The sequence below is a fragment of the Bubalus bubalis genome, chromosome 18 (assembly GCF_019923935.1).
Source record: "Bubalus bubalis isolate 160015118507 breed Murrah chromosome 18, NDDB_SH_1, whole genome shotgun sequence".
Taxonomy (NCBI): Eukaryota; Metazoa; Chordata; class Mammalia; order Artiodactyla; family Bovidae; genus Bubalus; species Bubalus bubalis.
This window is the reverse complement of record NC_059174.1, coordinates 3,273,118-3,300,353: the sequence shown is the minus strand read 5'-3', so window position 1 is coordinate 3,300,353 and position 27,236 is coordinate 3,273,118. Positions and strand designations below refer to the sequence as shown.

The 27,236-nt window shown below is 38.6% G+C and overlaps 1 protein-coding gene across 1 annotated transcript in view; it reads right to left on the bottom strand.

Annotated features, from left to right (window-relative positions):
- The window catches only part of CNTNAP4 (contactin associated protein family member 4), a 283,423-nt gene that overhangs the window by 120,696 nt on the left and 135,491 nt on the right, over nucleotides 1-27,236 (bottom strand). Inside the window, exon 4 of the mRNA XM_045163204.1 lies at nucleotides 6,741-6,888. Within this exon, the coding sequence (XP_045019139.1) occupies nucleotides 6,741-6,888 (148 nt within the window). The remainder of the gene's footprint in view (nucleotides 1-6,740; nucleotides 6,889-27,236) is intronic.

Sequence of the window (27,236 nt, the reverse complement as noted above, 5' to 3'; positions counted from 1 at the left end):
TAGTGGAATTAATTCTTTCTCCTGCTCCCTTCCAGAACTTATTTGTTCTCCAGTGCCTCCTCCCAGTAAATGGTATCACCTTCCAGACAGTCGCTCAAATTTGATGATAACTCAGTGGCTACTCACATAAAATCACCAAATTCTCTTGATGCAATAGTGAAAGAGAAAGTGTTGTCACTCGGTCCTATCCAACTCTTTGTGACACCATAGGCTATAGTCGACCAGGCTCCTCTGTCCATGGAATTCTCCAGGCAAGAATTTGGAGTGGGGTTGCCATTCCCTTCTCCAGGGGATCTTCCCAACTCAGGGACTGAACCTGGGTCTCCTGCATTGCAGGCAGATTCACCGGGGCCTCCCTGGTGGCTTAGATGGTAAAGATTCAACAGTAGCCTCATCATATTGTGAATTTGATTCAATTCAGGAGAACTCTCTTTCCATATTGCTGGTCCTCTAGTCTGAGACTCCAGCTGTCACTTGCACAAAGGAATTCAAGAAACCTTCCAACTGAGCTGCTGCCTTTAATCTGTACCCCTCATATAGCCCTCCACCCTGCACCCATATTTCAGTCTGAATCACAATTCTCAAATGCAAACTGATCCTCCAAGCATATAGACTGATCCTCATTCCCAGGCTTGACTGAACACACCCTTTCTCCTTTTAGACCATTTTCACAGCCTCCCATGCAAAAATATCTGCACCTTAGTTTCAAAACCTACTGCCATAAACTCTCATACTAACCTTAGTCTATCGATCACTTCATTCCTAACACCTTATACTAATGGTACCATATTTTGCTTTGGGTTTGTGTAATTTTCATGACATCACACTTTCTCATCTTTAAGGAAGTGTATATTAATTTAAATTCCTCCCTACACCCTACCCCACTAAAAAAAGTAGATTTCTTTTTTTGCCAGTGTTAATAGAGAATTAAAGGATGAACACAAGTTTGATTCATCAGGAGTACTAGTTTTGGAAGGTGATGGATCTGATTTCAGATCCTAGATCTAACACAGGATGTGCAATTCCAGAGTCCTTAATTTCTGTCAGTCCACTTTCCGCATGTCAGGAGACTTTTGAATCACTGTAGTACACAATATTCTTGAGTGAGTTGCTCAGGTAACCACACTCCCCCTCAAAGTCATGGTAACATGGTGCAGCAATGGGAACGCACGATCCGGCAGGCAGATGCAATTCTCCAGGCCTTCTGCAAGCCCACAGGAGGCCCACCTCACTGCCAACATGGACAGGTGTCCAGAGTCTGTGGTCTGGGAGAGACCCTGCTCATGCTGCTGCTACTGCTAAGTCGCTTCAGTCCTGTCCAACTCTGTGTGACCCCATAGACGGCAGCCCACCAGGCTCCCCCGTCCCTGGGATTCTCCAGGCAAGAACACTGGAGTGGGTTGCCATTGCCTTCTCCAATGTATGAAAGTGAAAAGTGAAAGCAAAGTCGCTCAGTCGTGTCCGACTCCTAGTGACCCCATGGACTGCAGCCTACAAGGCTCCTCCATCCATGCGATTTTCCAGGCAAGAGTACTGGAGGGGGGTGCCATTGCCTTCTCCACTCATACTGCACCCTTAACACTTTTCCTTTTTTTTTTTTTTCTTTTTGTTGTAAGGATTTCAGAAAAATGGCCTTGCATATCTGGGGAAAATCCAGTCTGATCTGGGCTACTCAGGAGACCTGCAGACAAAATACTAAGCTGGATTCTTCTGCTGACCTTTAGTTTGTCCTATTGAGGGCAGGGAACACTAGTGATCACAGATATTTCTGCACCAGGCAACCCAGAGCAAGTCACAGGGGTCATTTAGCAGACCATACAATGGTAATATCCAAGTACTGACTTCACTGTGTCATTAAGATTATAAAAAATAGCATCTGACATGGATTAACCCTCCAGTGGTCGACACCAAAATCAAATTGATTATATTCTTTGCAGCCAAAGATGGAGAAGCTCTATATAGTCAGCAAAAACAAGACCAGGAGCTGAGTATGGCTCAGATCATGAACTCCTTATTGCCAAATTCAGACTTAAATTGAAGAAAGTGGAGAAAACCACTAGACCATTCAGGTATGACCTAAATCAAATCCCTTAGTGAAAAATAGATTTAAGGGACTAGACCTGATGGACAAGAGTGCCTGATGAACTATGGATGGAGCTTTGTGACATTGTAAAGGAGACAGGGATCAAGACCATCCCCAAGAAAAAGAAATGCAAAAAAGCAAAACGGCTGTCTGAGGAGGCCTTACAAATAGCTGTGAAAAGAAGGGAAGCGAAAAGCGAAGGAGAAAAGGAAAGATATAAACATCTGAATGCAGAATTCCAAACAATAGCAAGGAGAGATGAGAAAGCCTTCCTCAGTGATCAATGCAAAGAAATAGAGGAAAACAATAGAATGGAAAAGACTAGAGATCTCTTCAAGAAAATTAGAGATACCAAAGGAATATTTCATGCAAAGATGGGCTCAATAAAGGACAGAAATGGTATGGACCTAACAGAAGCTGAAGATATTAAGAATTCGTGGCAAGAATACAAATTCTGTATTTGTGGCAAGAAATTCTGTATTTGTGGCAGAATACACAAAAGAACTGTTCAAAAAAGATCTTCATGACCCAGATAATCATAATGGTGTGATCACTCACCTAGAGCCAGGCATCCTGGAATGTGTAGTCAAGTGGGCCTTAGAAAGCATCACTATGAACAAAGCTAGTGGAGGTGATGGAATTCCAGTTGAGCTATTTCAAATCCTGAAAGATGATGCTATGAAAGTGCTGCACTCAATATGCCAGCAAATTTGGAAAACTCAGCAGTGGCCACAGGACTGGAAGAGGTAAATTTTCATTCCAATCCCAAAGAAAGGCAATGCCAAAGAATGCTCAAACTACTGCACAATTGCACTCATCTTACATGCTAGTAAAGTGATGCTTAAAATTCTCCAAGCCAGGCTTCAGCAATATGTGAGCCATGAACTTGCAGATGTTCAAGCTGGTTTTAGAAAAGGCAGAGGACCCAAAGATCAAATTCCCAACATCCACTGGATCATCAAAAAAGGAAGAGAGTTCCAGAAAAACATCTATTTCTGCTTTATTGACTATGCCAAAGCCTTTGATTGTGTGGTTCACAATCAACTGTGGAAAATTCTGAAAGAGATGGGAATACCAGACCACCTGATCTGCCTCTTGAGAAACCTGTACGCAGGTCAGGAAGCAACAGTTAGAACTGGACATGGAACAACAGACTGGTTCCAAATAGGAAAAGGAGTATGTCACAGCTTTATATTGTCATCCTTCTTATTTAACTTGTATGCAGAGTATATCATGAGAAACTCTGGGCTAGAGGAAGCACAAGCTGGAATCAAGATTGCCAGGAGAAATATCAATAACCTCAGATATGCAGATGATACCACCCTTATGGCAGTGAAGAAGAACTAAAGAGCCTCTTTATGAAAGTGAAAGAGGAGAGTGAAAGAGTTGGCTTAAAGCTCAACATTCAGAAAACTAAGATCATGGCATCTGGTCCCATCACTTCATGGCAATCGATGGGGAAACTGTGGAAACAGTGGCTGACTTCATGTTTTGGGGCTGAAAGTCACTGCAGATGGTGACTGCAACCATGAAATTAAAAGATGCTTACTCCTTGGAAGGAAAGTTATGGCCAATCTAGACAGCATATTAAAAAGCAGAGACATTACTTAGCCAACAAAGGTCCGTCTAGTCAAGGCTATGGTTTTTCCAGTGGTCATGTATGGATGTGAGTTGGACTATAAAGAAAGCTGAGCACCAAAGAATTGATGCTTTTGAACTGTGGTGTTGGAGAAGACTCTTGAGAGTGCCTTGGACTGCAAGGAGGTCCAACCAGTTCATCCTAAAGGAGATCAGTCCTGGGTGTTCATTGGAAGGACTGATATTGAAGCTGAAACTCCAATACTTTGGCCACCTGATGCAAAGAGCTGACTCATTTGAAAAGACCCTGATGCTGGGAAAGATTGAGGGCAGAAGGAGAAGGGGACAACAGAGGATGAGATGGTTGGATGGCATCACCGACTCAATGGACATAGGTCTGGGTGGACTCTGGGTGTTGGTGATGGACAGGGAGGCCTGGCGTGCTGCGGTTCATGGGGTTGCAAAGAGTCAGACACAACTGAGCAACTGAACTGAACTGAACTGAATAATAATTAAATAGTATAATGTTTTAGTAAACTAATATTCTGCAAGGCTAATGCTATGCATACATGAGAATAAGTGTTGACTATGGTGTAATTGAGGAATTAAAGTCAACTTGATCAAATACATTCCCATAATGCATTCACACCCAACTTTGTTGAGGTTATTTTTTTGTCATCTATGAGAGTATTTTTCCATTAAGTTTATTTTTTTGTCTTTCATCCAAAATTATCCAACAGAAGGGAACAACAGAGGATGAGATGGTTGGATGGCATCACCGACTCAATGGACATGAGTTTGAGCAAACTCTGGAAGACAGTGAAGGACAGTGGCGTGCTGCAGGCCACGGGGTCTCAAAAGTAGGACATGACTTGGCAACTGAACAGCAACAACAGTATCATTTTACCATGTGTTTTTATGTTTGAGTTTAAAATACTTCCTCTCAGTATTGATCCTTCAACCTTGGGTCCATGAAAAAAGGAGGCTGACTAAATGCACAGCTGATGTACTTTACTCCAAGAGACAGCAAATGAAGTCACAGTGAAAACACTGTTCCATGGGGCTGAAGATCAATATGAGGGTGGGAAGTGGGAGGAAGGTGAGTTATCATCCAGCACAAAGCAGCGGAGAACTCAAAGGAACTTGCCGCCACTTCTCAGAGACTCAAAGACCCTCCTTTCCCAGCAGCCACTTCATAGGGACATTACTAAAGGAGACTAGCATCAATAGCCTTGTTAAACTAATGTTGAATTTACATAGGAGATTCAAAATATGAAGTGTGTACTGCTGGGAAAACTGCTTAATATTTCTAAGACTTCCTTGGATGGGTGATTTTTAGGATTAAATTAGAATATCTATAAAAACTGTTATCTGACGCAGAGTAAGTGCTCAATAACTGTTTGCTATTATTATACAGTGATAAATATTTTGCAAACTGGATGCTCTGAACCAGTAGAAAATGTAACTATAAATACGAAGCGTTTTGGAGTTTGCTTTGCTGATTGTCCATTGTGTGGCATGTAAAACTCCAGTCCTAAGACAAATAAGACTGTCCAGATTCTGTGTTCCAGAATCACAATCTGGGGTGGGATTTTTTTTTTTTTCTTTAAGGATAATTTTATCCAAGTGAGATCATTGTAAAGGGAGGCGCTAACACATACCAGGAGCAGCTGAGCTGAACTGCAGAAGCCAAGAAAGCTACCAGGAAGTCAGGCAGATGGTGAGAAGTTAAGCTGCCCATGGCTCGTCTCGGATTTAACAGCTGGAGGAGGCAGAACATGAGCTTGGGTTCTGGAGTCTGGCAGATGAGGCTGCAAATCCTGTCATTTCCTATCTGGGGGACTGGAGCAAGTCACAGCCTCAAGAGTCGAATCTCTAAGCTTTAGCTTCCTCATTTGCAAAGCAGGGGAATGGAAGAGTTACCTAATAATATTTATCTGGACTTGGTTTTGAATTATAAACTAACTGCTTAATGTGGTGTCAAACATATAATAAGCACCGAAGAAAAGTGTTACTTTTATAATTATAAAAATTAATCCTATTAACATGAGTGCTCTATTACTATTAATACAATCATGACATTTCTGTCAACGTCGTTTCTCTGTCGGACACAGTGCAGACAAATTCAACAAGCTGCCTGTCCTCTGTATGACACGCCCACCTTTTACGTAAATAAAGTGAGCCTGAAAAAGCGATGAGACATGTGAGAAGAAAGCTTTAGTGGCTAAAGAAATAAAGGTTTACTAGAGGAATCAGGATGTAGTGGAACTGAACAGTTCTGCTGTGGACTAAGTTGTAAGACACTGGGCAAATTACTGACTGTCTCCAAACCTCAGACTGCTGGTCTGATAATTGTAGATCATATTAACTAACTCATTGTTCTCTAATAGAAGGGCATCTGACAGGATGGTGTGGCTTGAGGTAGAATATCAATAACTCTTAGGTCCCTGTCCCACAGAAAGACATAAGAAAAAGCTTCATTAAGAGGAGACTAAGTGAAATCTGTGGTTTCTACCTTTTCTTATGTGAAAGTATTTCAAACACACTTTACACTTTGGCAGGGGTCTTTACCTTCTCTATGAATTTATGTTCAGGGCATAACATATTTATAAGTGAGTTTCATGGCATATTATTTTTAGGCTGCAGAGGAAAAGCATTCTTTGTTCTCATAACAGATGATTGGTTTTACTAAATGGGTCGCTGTCTTTTATTAAATTTAGGCTACCCAAATGAAACATCATAAAATATAGCCTACAGAGATAAGTTCTAATATTTACAAGTTAAGATCTAGTCAGTAATATCAGATTTGGGCAAATGGACTCACATGTGTCTACAAACATCTATCTATCTATCTCTGTATCAATTTGTCAATAAAATGCTTCCATTTCTGATTTAAAATATAAAAGCAGAAAACATAAGCCAATATTGGCATGTATGGGCACATATAAAGCTTTCCACAAAAATTGCCCCTGTTTTTCCATCTCTTTACATAGCTCTAAAGTCAATTTCAGCATATAGTTGGCTTTTAAAACATCTCCTTTGATATCTATTCCACTGCGTTGGATAAACAAATACTTACTATATGCACATCCAAACACCTCGATTCGCATTCCGATTCTGCCCTTGGGGTTCCACTCTAGAGGGATGAAGCGCAGAAATCTGGCTTTGATGGAAGGCTGGAGTCTATAGTACACAACACTGTCTGCATTTGCATTTCCTACAAATCCCTGGAAGAAAAGAGCAACAAGGAAATCAGTGCATCTGGAGAGTATCTATTTCACTTTGTCCCCTAAAACGCCAATAAGCAGTGTCTGATTTGCTTTTTAACTTATAAAATGGCAACCATTTAAAGAAGATCATATCATTAACAGTTATATCATAAAGTTTCATTTGCAGAAGTTACTGTAGTCTAAACTGCTTTCTATATAGCAGTTTAAATCCCACCATCTGCATGAAGTCAGCTTTCACCGTGAAACCCCCAGTAAAGTTTGTTTCTATGAAGTGCAGATGAAAATAAAAGTTACTGACATGAACAGTGAGAACATCCTCTTGTATTCAAAAACTAGAATCGGATTCCGCACGGAAGTTGCTCATGTAGTTGATGAATGAGTAAGGTTCAGACTTGTTTCTGCTGTTTCACTTTCTCATCTTACTCAGCAACATAAAGGAAAGTATCACCAGACATTCAAGTCAGAGTTACACTCTGAGAATAGGCTCTTAAACTTCACTCACCACACAGCCAGATACACACATTAAAAACTGTTGTTACATGTCATTTTTATTCAATAAAAAAATAATAAAGTAAAAGCATCTCTATTAAAAAATTGTTAAGGGAAACTGGAATCAATAATAATTTGGAAAGACGTGAAATTAGACTGACAGACTCTAGAATCTGAAGCTATAAAGACCATAGGAATGCTGCTGAGCTAGTACCATCAAATTGCAAATGAGGAAATTAAATGTCAAAATGGCAAGAAAAAAAAAACCCTCTGGTGTTTGCAAAACTATTATATGGTATGACCAAGAGCAGTGTTCCTTTCACAATATCAGGATGCATCTACCTAACACCTGCAAAACCCACACTTAAACAGCTTTTATTTTCTCCTACATGACATATGGTAAAGCTGCCTATGTGAAAAAGTTAGGATGAGACAGAAACTGTTCTCAATAATTGATATTTAACTTTTAAATTTTTTATTTCTTCTTTTCTGTGTCCTCTTCCACCTCTTCTTCCCCTTCCACCTTCCTGTTCTCCTTCTCTTCCCCTCCTCCTCCTCCTTTTTTTGTTTAACTGTAACAATCAAGACATGCAACAAAATAAGGGATCTTATTATGATCTACTCAGCCACGTGGTAGGTCCCCTTACCATGACTCGATCCACAAATGAGGTCACCCGCATGTAGACCATACCAGACTAAGCAAATATTTCAGTAACACCAATACCCAGGGAATCTATCCATTTGCTTCCTTTTCTTTCTACTTCACAAATAAGCATTTACCAAAATATTTTCTAACACAGTAAAAATAATAATAATAATAAAGTTAGGTTTTTCATAAAGAAAGAAAGTGAAGTGAAGCAGCTCAGTCGTGTCCAACTCTTTGCGACCCCGTGGACTGTAGCCTACCAGGCTCTTCCCTCCATGGGATTCTCCAGGCAAGAGTACTAGAGTGGGTTGCCATTTCCTTCTCCAGGGGCTCTTCCCAACCCAGGGATTGAACCCAGGTCTCCCACATTGCAGGCAGACACTTTAAGGGTTTTTCATAGTCAAATTAATTTGATTTGATTCCCCTTATCCCTCAATGCCCCAATACCTCATACACCCAATTTTCAGGCTCACACAAAATAAGCAGTTCTGTGACAGTGTCTTCAAATTATATCCCAAATTGGGGCATCTCCCTTCATCTCAGCTATGACGACCCAGTTCAACAAAGCAGTATTTCACCAGAACTACTTCAATGGCCTCCTCCTTATCTTTTCAGCCTTCTCTTTCCCATGCCCATGCCCAACCATAACCCTAATCTCGTTCCCTCTGAGCAGTCAGTATGATTTTTAAACATAAAATAAATTATGTTACCCCCACTGCTTCCTTTACCACTTAGAACAAAATCTGAATTCCTTATCAGACATTAGCACCATCTTTGGCAACCTCGTCCACAACACTTGAAGCACAGGGAGCCTCCATGTGGAAACCAAGTTCAGCTCCCCTGAGCGCCTTTACCACCGGCTGTTCATTCCCCTTGGAAAGTCCTTCCCTTATGATCTTGGCACAACCAGCTCCTCTTGGCATCTCAGGCTTTGTTCTAAAGAGAGCCACCTAAGACAGGCCCTTTCTGATCCCCCAGGTTCTGAAGGAGTGTACCTGGCATGCTGGCATCTTATTACCTTTCTGTTTTATTTTCTTCATATTACTCATTATTTGGGGATCTTTTTTGATTATTTGTTTATCTTCCACCCCCACCCCTCCATCACCCAGAAGATAAGCTCTATAAAGCATGGACTTTTACTGACCTTCCTTCTGCAGTACCTAGAACATGGCTGGGCTCAAAGTGGTTCTCAACAAAATATCTGTTGGATATGCATGTTTGGGTAACACTGGGCTTAAAAACAAACCAAGTTCAACAAGTTTCTTGACTATAGTATCTCTCTGAACACGTCAAATGAGAAGGTACAAATGAGCACTGTATCTCCTGAGGGAGCAACAGTTATGCAGCATGCTTGAAAACTGTTAGTCCCATATTCTTGGCTAGTATTTCCCAGAACATAAACAGGAGAACATCATTTAATCCCATAGATATTTGGACTCTAATAACCAGACACTGCTAGAATGTTCCATCCCATTCCACCAGTCAAGGACCTAGTATAAAAGGTTAACTGTGTCACACTACCTAATATCCATCCTCACTTCATATTTAGCACACCAGGGTCTCCTTTTCTGTCAAAACCACGCACATTTGCCTGAAAATGTCCATTTATTCTGACCTTTTCCTTAGAATGGCTGATGAAGGGCAGTTTTATTTTAGACAGTATTTTCCAAACCTGAATGACATGTTAAACATCCCAGTGCTCAGACTGGGCATTGTTGTACACGTGTGCGTGCGTGTCTGATTCTTTACAGGCTCTCCAAGTCAGGGTAATGTGTCTCCAAGGTTGAGGACCGCATTTATAGATATTCAATCCTAATCAGATTTTCTTATACTCCTGATTCTGTTTTCCTGGGTATGGCTGGCAGGTTAATACAATACCTAATTATGATTTCTTGCAGGGAACAGCTGGATGATGAATTAGATAGCCCTCCAAAATATCTCGCATTTTTTCCAAAATTAATCTAAGTTCACAGATTGAGATATATGGCACTATGATGATCTCAGCATTTAATGGGATTGGGAGAAAAGATGCAGGTGACAGTGGCTACGGATAGGTAAATGGAAAGAGGACATCTGTAAGTGGAAGATTTTCACAGTTTATGTGATCAATTTATGAGCTACTTGAATTTTGAGAACATAAAGAAGAAATGTAAATTACTTAGTTTGTCTAAGTTATAAAAACATCTGGGCACATTCAAAATTTTAAGTGATTATTTCTTACAAGGGATAAGGGAAATTTTGAGGTGGGGAATATGAGATTTTAACTTAGTACAGTTTATTCATTTATAAATTTTTTAACTAGCATGTACTAATTTTACAACAATTAGCAAAATAAAGTAACACATACATGTAAGTGTGTACAATGACAGAACAGGCAAAAATATCACTTAGTAATGCTTTGGGTACCTTAAATAATATTCTAATATCAATAACATTGGGAAAACATGCACCATTACTACTAATTAAATATATGTAACTGAACAATAATATTTGCATTTTTTGCTCCCCGTGTTGATAACTTAAAACATAAGATAACAAAGATTCTGTTATGGAATTCAATAATCTAACAGGAATTTTTGTATAATGTCTATGACTGAGACAGGGAATTGATGCCATGTTGCTTTATAAATGAAAAGTCCAATGCATACTAATATTCCTAATGTAATTCCATTGCCTAAGAGACTTTTCTCAATTTGCTATAAGATTTTTTCATATCATTATAATTCATAAAGGAATGCATGAATTTAAACGTCTCATTCTCTTTTGAAAAAATAATTTTATTATGAGAATGTGTATGTCTTCCCTCATACTACAGATTCTGAACTTGAGCATGGGTCCGCATGACCTGAGGTACTGTCATGCATCACATCTGCGGGAGGGGCTTTAGAGTCTGCATTTCAATGCAGGTCAGACTGACTTGTGCTTTTGGTCTTTGGCCTGCTCCTTGAACATTCTTCAGGCTTGTGGATAAATCGTGCTCTTTTCCCCTTGCTATTTTATCTCAAAATTTTTCAGAGAGAGAAAAGGTTTTAGCAGAAGAGTTCACTAGGGTTAACTTCCAAAAGCAGGAATAAGTAAGTAACAAATGTCTGTTGTGCTATCAATCGGACTGTCTTCAACATGAAAGGTTGTGTCTCAACATCAGACACAGCAGAAATATATATTATGTAGTTTTAATACTTGCCTCAAGGCTGTGAAGTATTTTCCTGCCCACCATAAAACTGAGGATGACAGAAATTATAGAGGTTATGTGCCTAGAACCACACAGCTAGAAAGTGACAGGGTAAGGATTTAATTCCATACTTCTCTGAATCAAAAGCCCATAATTTAGCTAAGCATCAAAAGGCCTCATTCTTACAGGACATGAAAACAACCAACCAACCCTAGAGGAAACCTGATATTTTATCTGAGGGTTTTTTTCCCTTTTTCTCATAATTTATATTTAACATCTCTGACACATTTGAAATTAACGCAAGTTAGATTATTACTGGCTGGAACATACCTCTTCCAGTTGATTTTACAGACAATAGGATTGTTCCATTAACTACGTTTTCTCAAAATTAAAAGACAAATGTTCAATCATCAATAGGATACTTTCATATAAATGGTAACCTCCTAGTAGATGCATAATGTAAAAGAATATGCCATCAGATCATCAAATATATGAAATATCTAAAAGTAAAATTAAGGTGATGTGTCTTATGTGATAAAAATCAAAAGCCTTAATTGTATTTTTCTTTAAGACTTGATGATTTTCAAACTCAATGAGGTGTTCATAGATAGGTTTAGAAATGTATTCTAACCAAGATAATTTATTGAGTTAATGAATTAAAGTTTCTCACAGGATTTTAAGTATTTTCATAGCGATTCTAAAGTTTATGAAGAAGTGTAACAGCATTAATTTCTTTTGCAAATAGTAATTGAGCAATTCATCTAGGAAAGCCAAGATGCATAAAGGAAGATAGTCATATGGCAGTTCATAAGGGGCTCCAAAACATGGCTGTAATAAATCAGAAACACGGGAGCAGTTACCTGCTGTTATACAGCAGATTTGTAACTACACATAGAATCGTCCAGCTCCCACCAAAATAAATAGTAACGTGAGTAGAAATTCAATACGACAAACAGGCAAACAGTAAAATCCTCTGACCTCCCTTATTCATGTGACTTACATATGACCTTTTTTCCAAGTACAATTCATTTTGACACAGTCAGCTAATAGACACTAAATATATCACAGCAACATGCTGTCTAATGGAAATCAGCTCTTTATTTTATGATGTTGGTTATAAATCTTTACTAAGTATGCCTCCCATGAGATCAGGTCTAGAAAAATGTAAAAGAAAAAGCAAAGAAAAATAAGAACTATCAAAAAATGGGCAATATGCTAACATAAACCCAGATAAGATTAACATTTAAACATATTAATATGCTGCATAAGACACTGCAACTGTATCTAACAAAAGTTGATTCTATCTTGAGTGTGAATGGAATTTGTTTAACATAATAGAAGATCAGCAAGGAAGTATAGCAGTCAAATCAGAAAGTTAAGTTTTGTTCTGAATATACAATAACACTCAATTTTCAAAATAAAAGGGTATCGAATTTTATTAATATTAAATCAGTTTCTATTATCTCTCTCAGAAAATATTCAATAGCTTTAAAATATTTATTTTGAGGGATACCAAATTATTAACAATAGTTCACGCAAACCAGCCATTATATTAGAATCGGTGGATGCACAAAGCTGTAATATACACTGGTTAGGCCCTTTCAGCACAGAAGGGTTCAAATTCTCAAGACAGAAATATCAAAGGGAAAGAGAGAAAAAGTACATGAAAGATGCATTCTTCACTGTAGTCCATAACTATTGTTGCTGTTCACTCGCTCAGTCATGTCCGACTCTTTGCAACCCCATGCACTGCAGCACGCCAGGCCTCCCTGTCCATCACCAACTCCCAGAGCTTGCTCAAACCCATGTCCATCAAATTGGTGATGCCATCAAACCATCTTATCCTCTGTTATCCCCTTCTCCTCCTGCCCTCAACTTTTCTCAGCATCAGGGTCTTTTCCAATGAGTTAGCTCTCCACATCAGGTGGCTAAAGTATCAGAGCTTCAGCTTCAGCATCAGTCCTTCCAATGAATATTCAGGGTTGATTTTCTTTAGGATTGACTGGTTTGATCTCCTTGCTGTCCAAGGGACCCGTAAGAATCTTCTCCAACAACACAGTTCTAAAGCATTCTTTATGGTCCAACTCTTACATCCATACATGACTACTGGAAAAATCATAACTTTGACTACACAGACCTTTGTCGGCAAAGTAATGTCTCTGTTTTTTAATATGCTGTCTAGGTCTGTCAGAGCTTTTCTTCCAAGGAGCAAGTGTATTTTAATTTCATGGCTTCAGTCACCATCTGCTGTGGTTTTTGAGCCTAAGTAAATAGTCTGTCACTGTTTCCATTGTTTGCCCATCTATTTGCCATGCAGTGTTGGGACTAGATACCATGGTCTCAACTACTGTTGAGATATAGTAATAAATTTTTATGTGGCTGATACATGGACATAAATTTATATTAGGGTAATACATGGATAATTTTGTGGAAGATTAAAATTTGATTGAGATGCAAAATAACTTTTAACTAAAACCTAATTATATTAAGGTAATGGTAGATTAGGAGATTCTGAACAACTCCCCTGCTAAAAGTTGTACAAAATGAGAAACAGGGACTGAAGATCTAAAAGACAATAAAATATTAAATGTCCAAGATTTGGGAGAAGAGCAGCCAAAGAGACCAGCCCTACCTTTGGGACCCTTGTTTTCCTCTTTAGCTGACCTAAAGATTTCTAAAGAGAAGAAACTGAGTAGACCTTTGGACAACTTCACAGAGTTAAAGATAAAAATTTAGTTCTAGAGCCCTCAAGGGCATGAATATCCCATAAGCTTCCATGGGGTTCGTGTCAAAACTTTGAGAGTCTACAGCTAAGAATAAATGGTAAGACGGAGAGAGACAACTCCCCACAGGGATGAAAATTCAGCTTCCCATTTTCTCCACCTGTGAGATTACATGACAGTCAGAGAGGCCTCATGCTCCTTGCTGCCTGCAGAAGCAATTGTAATTATACTCTGTAGGAAGATATCCTTCTAGATCTCAAATTATCTGTTCAATTCTTCATATATAATGTCCTACACACAATAGAAAGCAATAAAACATCAGCAAAAATTGTTCTTAAAGGAAATTTATAGTCTTGAACATGCACACAGGTTAGTGAATAGGAAAGGCATCAGCTATGTTATTTAAAGAACTGGGAAACCATCACTCTACAGAACAAGAAAGTGGGGCAAGCTGAAAATCAATAAGTTTTCTGAGAGCCATCAGAAACTTGAGATTACATGGAGCTGTGCACTGAGTTGTGTCCTTCCTAAAGCATGTAGGTTGAAGCCCCAACCACTTCCATGGTGACAGTATTGGGAGGTGGGGACTTTGGGAAGTAATTAGATTTAGAGGAAGTCATGAGGGTGGGGACCCCATGATGGAGTTAGCATCCTTACAAGATGAGGAAGACAGACCAGAGCTTCCTTTCACTTTGCCAGGTGAGGACACACTAAGAAGGCTGATGTCTGCAAACCATGAAGGCTCCTCACAAGGAACTAAGTCAGCCAGCACCTTAATCCTGGACTTCCTAACCTCCAGAACTGTGAGAAATAAATGCCTGTTTTTTGAGCCATCCAGCCTATGGCATTTTGTTATAGCAGCTTGAGCTGACTAATACACACAGCAAACCACACCTGCGAGATCCAGAGAGAGAAGGCCACCCAAAGACAGCAGACATCTGTCCATCCGCCCATGCCATAAACTGATAGGAGCTCCCATGGTAATCTTGATGAATTGATAGAGGCCGAGCATGGACTAGCATGAGAGTGAGAAACTCTTGAGGCCTTGTCACAGAGCATAGATAGTTTCCTGGAGGGAAAGCCCACAGTAATGCTCTGTGACAATCAGGAAAAAAAAAAATTCTTCTTGGCTCTAGCAAGGAGGGGTAGGGGTAATCATTACTACACTCAGAGTGATCTACCATCCAGGGGAAAAAACTGCCAGAGCCTATTCCCTGATGGCTCAGTGAATAAAGGATCCACCTGCAGTGCAGCAGACATGGGTTTGATCCCTGGGTCAGGAAGATCCCCTAAAGAAGGAAATGGCAACCCACTCTGGTATTCTTACCTGGAAAATCCCTTGGACAGAGGAGCCCGGCAGGCTATACAGTCTATGGGGTCGCAAACAGTCAGACGCAACTAAGCACACAACCTCCCGAGGACCTCTAGAAATACTAGTGAAGGTCACAGTTTTAAGACAAAGGCTAAAGCACTGACATTTAATCACAGTATTGGAGAACATTCTCATTCTCTCTCATCATACCACCAATGCCAACAGGACTCCAGTATAATACTGGATAACAACTGAGAAAAATGCAAAACCCAGACCACCTCTAAAGAGGATGCTGAAGTCAAAGGAGAGACAAAAACAAGGGTACTAGATGAATTTGAAGTCTATGACACCTATAGCATGTCTGCTGCTGCTGCTGCTGAGTCGCTCAGTCGTGTCCAACTCTGCGCAACCCCAGAGACGGCAGCCCACCACGCTCCCCGTCCCTGGGATTCTCCAGGCAAGAACACTGGAGTGGGTTGCCATTTCCTTCTCCAATGCAGGAAAGTGAAAAGTGAAAGTCAAGTCGCTCAGTCATGTCCGACTCTTAGCGACCCCATGGACTGCAGCCCACCAGGCTCCTCCATCCATGGGATTTGCCAGGCAAGAGTACTGGAGTGGGGTGCCATCGCCTTCTCCATATAGCATGTATAGAAAACATTAAATACAGCCCAATTTCTAGCCAGATTAATATAAACTCTCAAAGACCTATTTACCTCAGTTCCCATGACTAGACACAAAATGTCCAAATTTCAACAAAAAGTTGCAAGGCAGGCAACGAGCAAGACAGTCATCAAAACTTAATGACAATCACCATCAGGTTCACATATCTTACAGATGTTTGAATTATCAGACTAGAAATTTTTTAAAAATTATAATGAATATGGGAAGGACTCTAATGGAAAAAGTGGACAACATGCAAGAACACATGGGTAATATCAGCAGAGACATGAAAATCTAAGAAAGAACCAAAGATTCCAAAATATTTAGAAATCAAAAACACTGTAACAGAAATGAAGAGTATCTTTAATGGGTACATTGATACATTCAACATAGCCAAAGAAAGAATCAGTGAGCTTGAAGATAAGAAAATACAAACTTGCCAAATTGTATTGCAAAGAGGAAAAAAAAAGTGGAAGGGAATATCCAATAACCATAGGATAACTGTAAAAGTTGTAATGTATCCAAAAATGGAATAAAGAAGGTGAGTAGAGAGAATGGAGCTGAAAAAATATTTGAAATGTTATTGGCCAATGAATTTCTAAAATTAATGACAGACACAAGGTCCAAGAAGTTCAAAGAATAATAAGCAGGTTAGAAATCCAAATAAAAACTATATTTAGTCATACACATTCCAACTGCAGAAAAGCAAAACTAAAGAGAACATTTTGAAAGAAGCCAGAGGAATACCTTACCTTTGGAAGAACAAGAATAAGGACTACATTGGGCATCAGAAATTATATCAGAAATCATACAAGCAAGTAGAGAGTCGAGTGAAACATTTAAAGTGGTGAAAGAAGTGAAAATAATCTTAGAATTCTATAGCCAGAGAAACTATCCTTCAACACCAAATGAGAAATAAAGATTTTCTCAGACAAAAGCTGATGATATTCACCACTAGTAGACCCGCTCTGAAAGAAATATTTAAAAGAAGTTCTTCAGACAAAGGAAATGATATATGTCAGAAACCTCGATCTATGTAAAGAGAGGAAGAGTATTTGAGAAAGAATAAAAAAAGGTAAGATAAATTTATTTTTCTTATTCTTGTTTAAAGAAACAACGCATGCTAAGTTGCTTCAGCTGTGTTCCCATGGACTAGCCTGCCAGGCTCCTCTGTCCGTGGAATTCTCTAGGCAAGAATACTGGAGTGGGTTGCTGTGCCCGTCTCCAGAGGATCTTCCTGACCCAGGGATGAAACCCACGTCTCTTACGTCTCCTGCATTGGCAGGCGGGTTCTTTACCACTAGCACAACCTAGGAAGCCCCAAAGAAACAATAGGAAGAGATAAAACAGAATCCTACAAAATGCTCAGTTAAATTCAAATAAGGCATTTAAAAGAAGGACAACAAGAAAAAGAAAAGAGGGGAACAAAAAACATAAGACAGGGCTTCCCTGGTGGCTGTGGAAAAGAATCTACCTGCCAATGCAGGAGACACGGGTTTGATCCCTGATGCGGGAAGATTGCACACGTCACAGAGCAATAGGCCTGTGTGCCCCAGCGACTGGACCTGCAGCTATTGAATGTATTACGTGTCCCAACTACTGAGGTCCATGCGCCTGGAGCCCATGCTCCGCAGCAAGGGGGCCACCGCCATGAGGAGCCTGTGCCCTGCAGCCAGGGAGCGGTCCTAGCTCGCAGCAAAGACCCCGCACAGCCAAAAATAAAACAAAAGCACAGTACAAATACAACAAAGAGAAAACAGCTGCAAATGTGATAGACAATATTAATCCAAATATATCAATAAGCACTTTAAAAGTGGATCTAAATAGGCTGCTTAAAACACAGAGATCTTCAGAGTATAAAGCCATATAAAGGATGACCAGATCCAACTATTTGTTATCTATAAGAAACACATGTATACCTGTGGCAGATTCATTTTGATATTTGGCAAAACTAATACAGTTATGTAAACTTTAAAAATAAAATAAAAAAAAAAAAAAAGAAATGTGTTTTAAATGAAAGATTAAAACTGATTAAAAGTAAAGAGATGGAGAAAGATAAGCCATGTTAATCTCAAAAATTCATAAATAGCAAAATTAAAACCACCAGATCAATAAAATAGTAATCAGGAAGAGTTTATTGTACATGTTAAGAACAGTTTAGAACTGGACGCTTGCAACCTCAAAACTAATATGAAGCTCAGAGGCAAAATGTTACAGAATGGCTTATGAAGTGAAAAAATGAGGAAGCGGTTTAACCTTTACGGTGATTGGTTATTACAATGAGGGTTTCTAGAGGGCAGGGGATTGATCAAAAGTGATTATTTAATACCATGTTAAGGAAGATGACTTAAGTTTCTTTGATGATTATCAGAGGCATTTACAAGAAGTAAACTAAGTTAAGTTTTGCTTATGCACATGAAGTAGGCTAGATTTAGTTTTGCTTATATGGCTTAAATGGTTTTGTCTCCTCAGGGAATTTTCAAGTTTGGTGTTCATTTTATATTTTACTTTTTACAGTGATGCTAAATCTAAATAAACCTAGGATAGCTATATTAATTTCAGACAAAGCAGACTTCAGAAAAAGGAAGATTATCATAGATAAGTCAGCACACAGCACAATGACAAAATGATCAATTTTCCAAGGTGGCTTAACATTCCTCTCTGCATATGGACCTAACAGCAGAGCCCCAACACATGAGGCACACACTGACGGGACAATCAGGAGAGACAGGCAAATCCATTATAACAGCTGGACTAATTGATACGTCAAGGAGGGAGAAAAACAGCAAGAATGTAAAAGGCCCGCGTCACTGTTAATCAACTGGATCTAACTGACGTTTTAGGCTCTTCCAGCCAACAACAGCAGAAACAGTCCTCTCCAGTTCATGAAGCATGGGCCCTCACAAATTTAAAAGAATACAAATCATACAAAGTATGCTCTCAAATCACAATAGAATTCAACTATTAATAAGTAACAGAAAGATAGCTAGAAAGTCACAAAATGTTTGAAAATAACCTGAGTTGAAGCAGAAATCCCAAATTTTTTTTTTTAATTTTATTTTATTTTTAAACTTTACATAACCGTATTAGATTTGCCAAATATCAAAATGAATCCGCCACAGGTATACATGTGTTCCCCATCCTGAACCCTCTTCCCTCCTCCCTCCCCATTCCATCCCTCTGGGTCGTCGAAAAGTTTGCTAAAATTGATATATCTCTAGTCATGCTGTCCAAGAAAAAAAGATCAAGAAGACCCAATAATACAAGTGGAATAGAAGTCACTGCTATTGAGCACATGGACATCAAAAGAAGGAAGGAGAAGATTAATGAGCTGAGGATGAATGCAGACACCAGGAAGAATACAGTAAGTTAAAACCAAGGATGAAACAGGAAGTAGATACTAAAAATAAGGCTTCAAAGGACATTTATTTAATTTTTGAAGTATAAGATCATGGCATCTGGTCCCATCACTTCATGGGAAATAGATGGGGAACCAGTGGAAACAGTGTCAGACTTTATTTTTGGGGGCTCCAAAATCACTGCAGATGGTGACTTGCAGCCATGAAATTAAAAGACGCTTACTTCTTGGAAGGAAAGTTATGACCAACCTAGATAGCATATTCAATAGCAGAGACATTACTTTGTCAACAAAGGTCCGTCTAAGTCAAGACTATGGTTTTTCCAGTGGTCATGTATGGATGTGAGAGTTGGACTGTGAAGAAAGCTGAGCGCCTAAGAATTGATGATTTTGAACTGTGGTGTTGGAGAAGACTCTTGAGAGTCCCTTGGACTGCAAAGGAGATCCAACCCATCCATTCTGAAGGAGATCAGCCCTGGGATTTCTTTGGAAGGAATGATGCTAAAGCTGAAACTCCAGTACTTTGGCCACCTCATGCGAAGAGTTGACTCATTGGAAAAGACTCTGATGCCGGGAGGGATTGGGGGCAGGAGGAGAAGGGGACGACAGAGGATGAGATGGCTGGATGGCATCACTGACTCGATGGACGTGAGTCTGAGTGAACTCCAGGAGATGGTGATGGACAGGGAGGTCTGGCGTGCTGCGATTCATGGGGTCGCAAAGAGTCGGACACGACTGAGCGACTGAACTGATAGTTGATTTACAACATTGTGCCCATCTTTGCTATGCAGCAAAGTGACTGACTTATACGCATACATATACTTTTATTATATTCTTTTCCAGTATGGTTTATCACGGGATATTGAGGACAGTTCCCTGTGCTATTCAGCAGAACCTGTTGCTATCCATTCTAAATGGAACAGTTTGCATTTACCAACTCAAACTCCCAGTTCACCCATCACCCTTCCCCCTCCCCCTTGGAAACCACAAGTCTGTTCTGTATCAGTCTGTCTCTGTTTTATAGATAGGTTCATTTGTGCCACAGTTTAGATTCTACATATAAATGATATTATATGGTATTTGTCTTAAGGTTTTGAAGGAGATTTAAATGAAAAAAAAAAAAAAAAAAAAAACACTAGCTAGACCGATCAAGGAAAAGAGACACAACCAATATCCGGAATGCAAAAGAGCTTTTTACAATCCTACACACATGAGAATGATAATAAGAGGATATCTGGAATAATTTTATGCCAATAATTTTAAAGATTAAATAGACACATTCCAAACTGTAATTTACCAAAGCAGGTGAGAAACAGGGAAATCCGAGTTGCCTATACGTAGGCAAAACTAAATCTACAATTTAAAAATGTTCCCACACAGAAAACTTCAGTCCCTTTTGTTTTCCCTAATGAATTCTTCTAAATATTTGAGGATAGAACAACACAAGCATCATACAAGCACTCCAAAAAAGTAGAAAAACAGAATGTTTCCCAGTTTGTTTTGTGAGGCTAGAGTAACTGTGATATCAAAATCTGACAAAAAACTTATAAGGAGGAAAACAAAAGCCAATCTTATTAAAACACAGATCCCACAATCCTTAAAACATACTTGCAATATTATATTAGGATATAAAAATAAAGAAAAGACATAATAGGTCAAAATGCAATCAAGTTTATTCCAGGAATATAAGGAGTGCTTAACATTTAAAAACTCTTCAATGTAATTAATCAAGTTGAAGAAAATATACTCTTCTAGATTAATGCAGAAAGAGTCTTTGATTAAATTCAACAATTAAACAAGATTAAAACCTTTAGCCAAGTAGGGAATATCTACAAAAGTTTTGCAGTCAGCATCACAAATAGGACAAGATTCTGAGAGCTGTTTAGGAGTTTGGGTCCCAGGCAAGCATGTTGTCTACAGACCCATCAATTCAACCTGTAGTGAATATTCTAATTAGTACAGTGAAAGTGAAAGTCGCTCAGCTGTCTCTGACTCTTTCTGATCCTCTGGACTGTAGCCTGCCAGGCTCCTCTGTCCATAGAATTCTCCATACTGGAGTGGGTATTCGTTCCCTTTTCCAGGGGATCTTCCCCACTCAGGGATCAAACCCAGGTCTCCCGCATTGCAGGTGGATTCTTTACCATCTGAGCCACCAGGGAAGCTCAAGAATACTGGAGTGGGTAGCCTACCCCTTCTCCAGAAGATCTTCTGACCCAGGAATCGAACCAGGGTCTCCTGCATTAGAGGCAGATTCTTTACCAGCTGAGCTAGCAGGGAAGCCTAATTAGTACAACAAGGTAACAAAAATGTTTAACAGGTAATAAGGATTGGAAAAGAAAAAATAACACTGCTGTTATTCATAGGCTGCATGATTGTGTATGTGTGTGTGTGTGTGTGTGTGTGTCTGTATATATATATATTATTTTTTTTTTTACTGCACATAGAGAGTTTAGCACATCCACTGGGTAAAAGTCTATATATAAATATGAACTGAAGTTACATGTCTGTTAAAAGAGCTAAAATCCAGGACACTGACAACACTAGATGTGGAAAGGATGTGGAGCAACAAGAACGCTCACACGTTCTTAGTAGAAATACAGACAGACAGGAATCACCAAGATAGTCACGAAGAAAAACAACACCAAAGGAGTTTCTTTACTGAATGTGAAGTCTTAACAATGTGATCCCAAAAAAAAAAAAAACAGAGAGAGAGAGAGACAATGTCATATTGGCAGAGAGATACTCAGACAGAACAATGGAACAGAATACAGACTGAACATATATGCACAGTAAATTTGAAAATGTTTGCAATGCAGAGCATTAAAAAAAAGAAACAAACAACTTCTTTTAAGTGCATAGTGCCAGGCCAATCGAATATCAACTCTGGGGGAAAAAAGAAGAAAAAATGTAATGGAAGACGGGTTGATTACTACTTGAAATCATAGGCAGAATTCCAGTAAGAATGTAGGCCTATAGGGGAAAAACAAAACAATAAAGCTACCAGAAGACAGCACAGCTGACTTCACAACTTCACGTCTTCACAACTCTGAGGAACACAAATACTTCTCAAACGCGATGCCAAAGGCACAAACCATAGAGGAAAGACGACAAACCCACATCTATTGAGTTTAAGAATCTCTGTTCATTTAAAGATGTTAAAACAGTGAAAGGAGAAGCCATAGAATAAGAGAAGCGATTTTCCAGTATATTAGTAACTAGAATATACAGAGGACTACAAAGCACTAAGGAAAAGAGGAATAAAAGAAATATCTAAACGACTAACAAATCCATTCAACAGTGTCCAACCTCATTAGTCATGAAGTATTGCAAATTAAAACCAGTGTGAGAATTCTACTCATCAAGTAGGTTGGCCAAAATCGAGGGAAACATTAAAAAGTGAAAATAAAATAAAACTGACTATATCAAGTGTTGTCAAGAATGTAGAGCAAATGGAATTTTCATACACTACTGCTGAGAGTGTAAATTAGCACAATCTCCATAAAAAAGCCTTTCATATATTATACTAAGTTCTAACTAAAGTTCAACCTATCCTTATTTGAGGCACCAGCAATACCACTCTGAAGAAAGCACCCTACTGCAAAGCAGACATTGTGTACCAAAAGACAGGCACATTCCTCAAGTATTCCTCAGAAGAGTCCCAAAACACAACTCACATATCTATTTGTAGAATGGATAAACAAACTTAGACATAGCCAGATAATGAAATATTGTAACGCAATGAAAATTAATCAGTTACACCTATACACCACAACATGGTGTTTAACAAGCATAATGTTAACCCAAGAAGCCAAGAGAGAAAAATATACACATTTCACGATCCCTTTTGTATACAGTTCAAAACTGGCATTAGTAGTCATGATAGTGAATAGCTTGGGAGAAGAGGGAGGGGGTAGCGATCAGGAAAGGATGAACGAGGTGTCTGAGATCCAGTACCATTCTTGCTGCTGAAGTGTGTCCTCAGTCAGGTCGCATCTGACTCTGCAACCCCATGGACTCTAGCCCACCAGGCTCCTCTGTCCATAGGATTTTCCAGGCAAGCATACTGGAGTGGGTTGCTATTATCTCCTCCAGGGAGGGATCTTTCTGACCCAGGGATCAAATCTGCATCTCCTGCATTGGCAGGTGGATTCTTTACCACTGAGCTACCTGGGAAGTCCTGTAATGTTCTTGGCCTAGGTAATATTTAGATAACTGCATTCACTTTTTGATCATTCATGAGCTGCATACATAATGCCTTTCACCTTTTTCTGGATGTGTGTTGTACTTCAACATAAAAATAAATGAAAATAATCTTGGAAACTATGGAAAAGAAATATGCCCTTAATGCTTTAAGAGACAGTTCAGTGAACACAATCAAGATTTAAATTTGCATATATTTATCTAAAAGCAAAAAAAAAAAAAAAGACTTTAAAGAATACCTCATTAAAATTGTATTTTTCACTCTTGTGCTTTTCTATATAGATCATTAAGAACCCCATGAGAAGTACCTTTCAACTTCGAATTTTAGATATCATATGATTTATCATGCATTATACCATAATGAGTCCCATTAGCATCTTTTCTTTACTATTAATATTACAAAGAATAATGGCATTCCTATGACCATTATCATTAAAAAAACTATTATTCAGTGATAAAACTATTGAGTTATCTATTAGAGATATTATAAAATTTAAAGTAAAATATTCCTCACTTACCTCTATATTCTATTAATGTTTTCATACAGACTTTCTAATATGTTGATTAATCTTCAGAGTACTTTAAAATGGCATTTATTTATTAAATGAATCACTAATAGTTCTCTCAGTTAGAAACTTATATATGTGTTTTAGAAAGATACAAAATAATCAACCAGTCTTTTCGGCAGAATACAATAAAATATCTACCTATTATATTTAATTTGAGAAGCTGAAATGTTTAATCAGCTCTTACTGTTCAATCAGTTCTTATTGCTTTTTATAGTTTTAGAGTCAATGGATTTCATTTCAGCCTCTGAAGCCATTCCTTATTTAATACATATTAAGTACATTATATTATTATTATATATGTGCATTAATGTACATTGTGATGTAAATTAAATACTATATACTTTAACTGGTGAACACTGTATCTTCACTTAGATCATAACCTAAACCTTCATAGAAGCTTGTCACTCAGAAGCTGTGTAGTTTTCTGAGGTCTTAGCCGGGTACAAAGATATTATAATGGACTCTAAAATCTTTTTAAAGTCAGTGCCAATTTGATATTTAACCAAGTATTTTTAGAACACAGAGATGAAACTACAATGCAGTATTATTTGGGGTAGTTTGACCTTCAGGTTCTGTATAATTTGGTCACACAATTAAAGTTTCATTACACAGAAAGTCAAGGGAGAGACTACTTTATTTAGCAATAATGTAATCAGGGAGCAAAAACCTGCAAACTTTCCTATCCCATTCTTCACCAAAGAGACAAACTCACCAGTCCTCTGGGAACAGAGGGTGAATAAATGCATACAGTAGACATTGGGTTAGAGGGACTAGCGCAAAAGTGTTTTATTGCAATCAATAATAACACCTGCCTACTTGTATTGCCTTCTGAAACTCTGCCAGATGTGACAAAATAACAAAACCAACCAGTAAATGGCTCTTACACCCATGGGTACCTTGATATAGATAAATTTAACAAAGAATGCAGAAAGCTTGAACACCTTAATGCATGTGCTCCGTTTTTATTGCTAGGGTATCTGAGATTTGGAAATAAATCTTTACTTAACATAAAGATGACAAAAATTCATTTATTTCATGTTCAAATATCTCTTTAATCTTTGTAGGCAACTTTTTAAAGCCTCAATAATCATCATTCCAACAACAACTGAAACATTACTAATGTCTTTACCCCCTCTTCATAGAGCAAAACTAAAGATGTCCATCTAACACCTTTGATCTGGAGACTAGACTTAGTTTGCCCTGGTGAAACAAGACTATTGTGGCTCGTAATACATAGGGACCTATCCCTTAATAGCTGGAGAAACTTCCATGAACTATATTCCTAAACTTCAGTTTCTTCATCTACAAATTGGGAAGGGAAATTATTACTCTCATAGTTTGAAGTATGAATCATTAATAAGTAAACTATAGAAATTAGTATCTGCCTGGCTCATTACAAGTTCTGTGGAAGTGCAGCTGTGGTTGGTGAGTGGTGGAACCGCCCAGTCCTCGCAGATGGCACACTGGCCCTGACTGAACAGCATTATTTGGGCTTAGTATCTGAGTCTCCCAGCCAAACAGCCCAAAGAGAAACAGCGACTCTTCTAAATGTCCTTTGATCAAAGTGACAGTTCCATTTAGGAAACAAAGTATTCAAATAAACACTTGTTTGAATGTAGTTGACAATATTTTTAACTTCAAGGCAAAAATTATCAAGAAAATGCTTCTCAGAAAAGTATTTATTTACTCAAATAAAAATAGTTTTCATTTCTTGAATGCAGAGTTTTATTTCTTTTAAAACTCAACTACCTTTGAATATAAATTTTGGGAATTATATTTCTGTCAGTGTAATTATAGCATCACACGGCAATAAGAGGTTCTTAAATGCCCATATTACTTTTGTTTCAAAGCAACTGAGATTAGTTGATGAACATTTGAAAAATATTTCAACAGTATGCAATAAATTTAAACCAGAAACTTTTATAGATACCTATATGCATGCTTGAAATCTATTTATAAAGTAGACTGCATGTGATTTTAATGATATTCCTTTTTTTTTTTTTGAAAGTCACTCAGTCATGTCCGACTCTTTGCGAGTCCATGGAACTCTCTAGGCCAGAATACTGGAGTGGGTAGCCTTTCTCTTCTGCAGGAGATCTTCCCAACCCGAGAATCAAACCCAGGTCTCCCACATTGCAGGCTGATTCTTTACCAGTTGAGCCACAAGGGAAGCACAAGAATACTGGAGAGGGTAACCTATCCCTTCTCCAGCAGATCTTCCCGACCCAGGAATCAAACCAGGGTCTCCTGCAGTGCAGGCGGATTCTTCACCACATGAGCTCTCAGGGAAACCCAAGGATATTCTATAGACTCTAAAATTCTACTTATTTGAATTTTAAGATGATACATTGTTTCTAATATATGAAACAACCATAGTATTCCTTAAGGAACCAGGTAAAATGCCTCCTTGCTCTCTGTAGATAAAGAAATTTAAATGAATGAATCTGAGGGCAACCTCTCCTAGAATTCTGATGACACAGTATCAGGGTTTATTACTTTACAGTTAAATAATATTTATCTCAACATGATATATAGTGTAGAGACTACTGTTCTATACATTCAAATTTTCCCTGAATTCTCCCAGAACAGTCATGAATTCTTAGGCCACAATTAGGAATAAAGGAATGACAGACACAGTGACCTATCCGGGCCGTGTCCTCAGCTCAGGTATTAAAATCACGGTTCTATCAGGAGAGGAATAAACCTTTGCTCTGAACACGGCTCCTCCAGCAGCGCCTCAGGGCCTCCGATCCCTGCTGAGTGCCGGCACCGCACAGGGTACACACGCAGAGAACAGGCTCCGGCAACAACGGTCTTTATACGAACTTTATTTCTTACTAGAATCAGGTCTTAGAAGAGTTACAGTCTTTATTTGTATGCTGGGAATGATAAAATGCATTTTTCCAGTTAACTGCTTGAAATTTGAAGACCAGCTAGATATTTGAGAATGTAAATGAATTACTGTTATGTTTTTAGGTTCTGTTTTAAGAAAGGCTTTTGCCTGTTAGAGATTCACACTGAAATAGTTAAGGATGAAAGGCTAAGATGTTGGTGTTTGCTTTGAAATACCACAACAGGGGCAATATATGGGGGAGATGGATGGGATAGGATTAGCCATAATTTGATGGTTTGGGAATGTGTACAAAGGTGTTCATTTTGCTTTTCTTTTTATTTGTGTATATGGAATATATGTGGGCAGTGATTGTCGTGCAGATT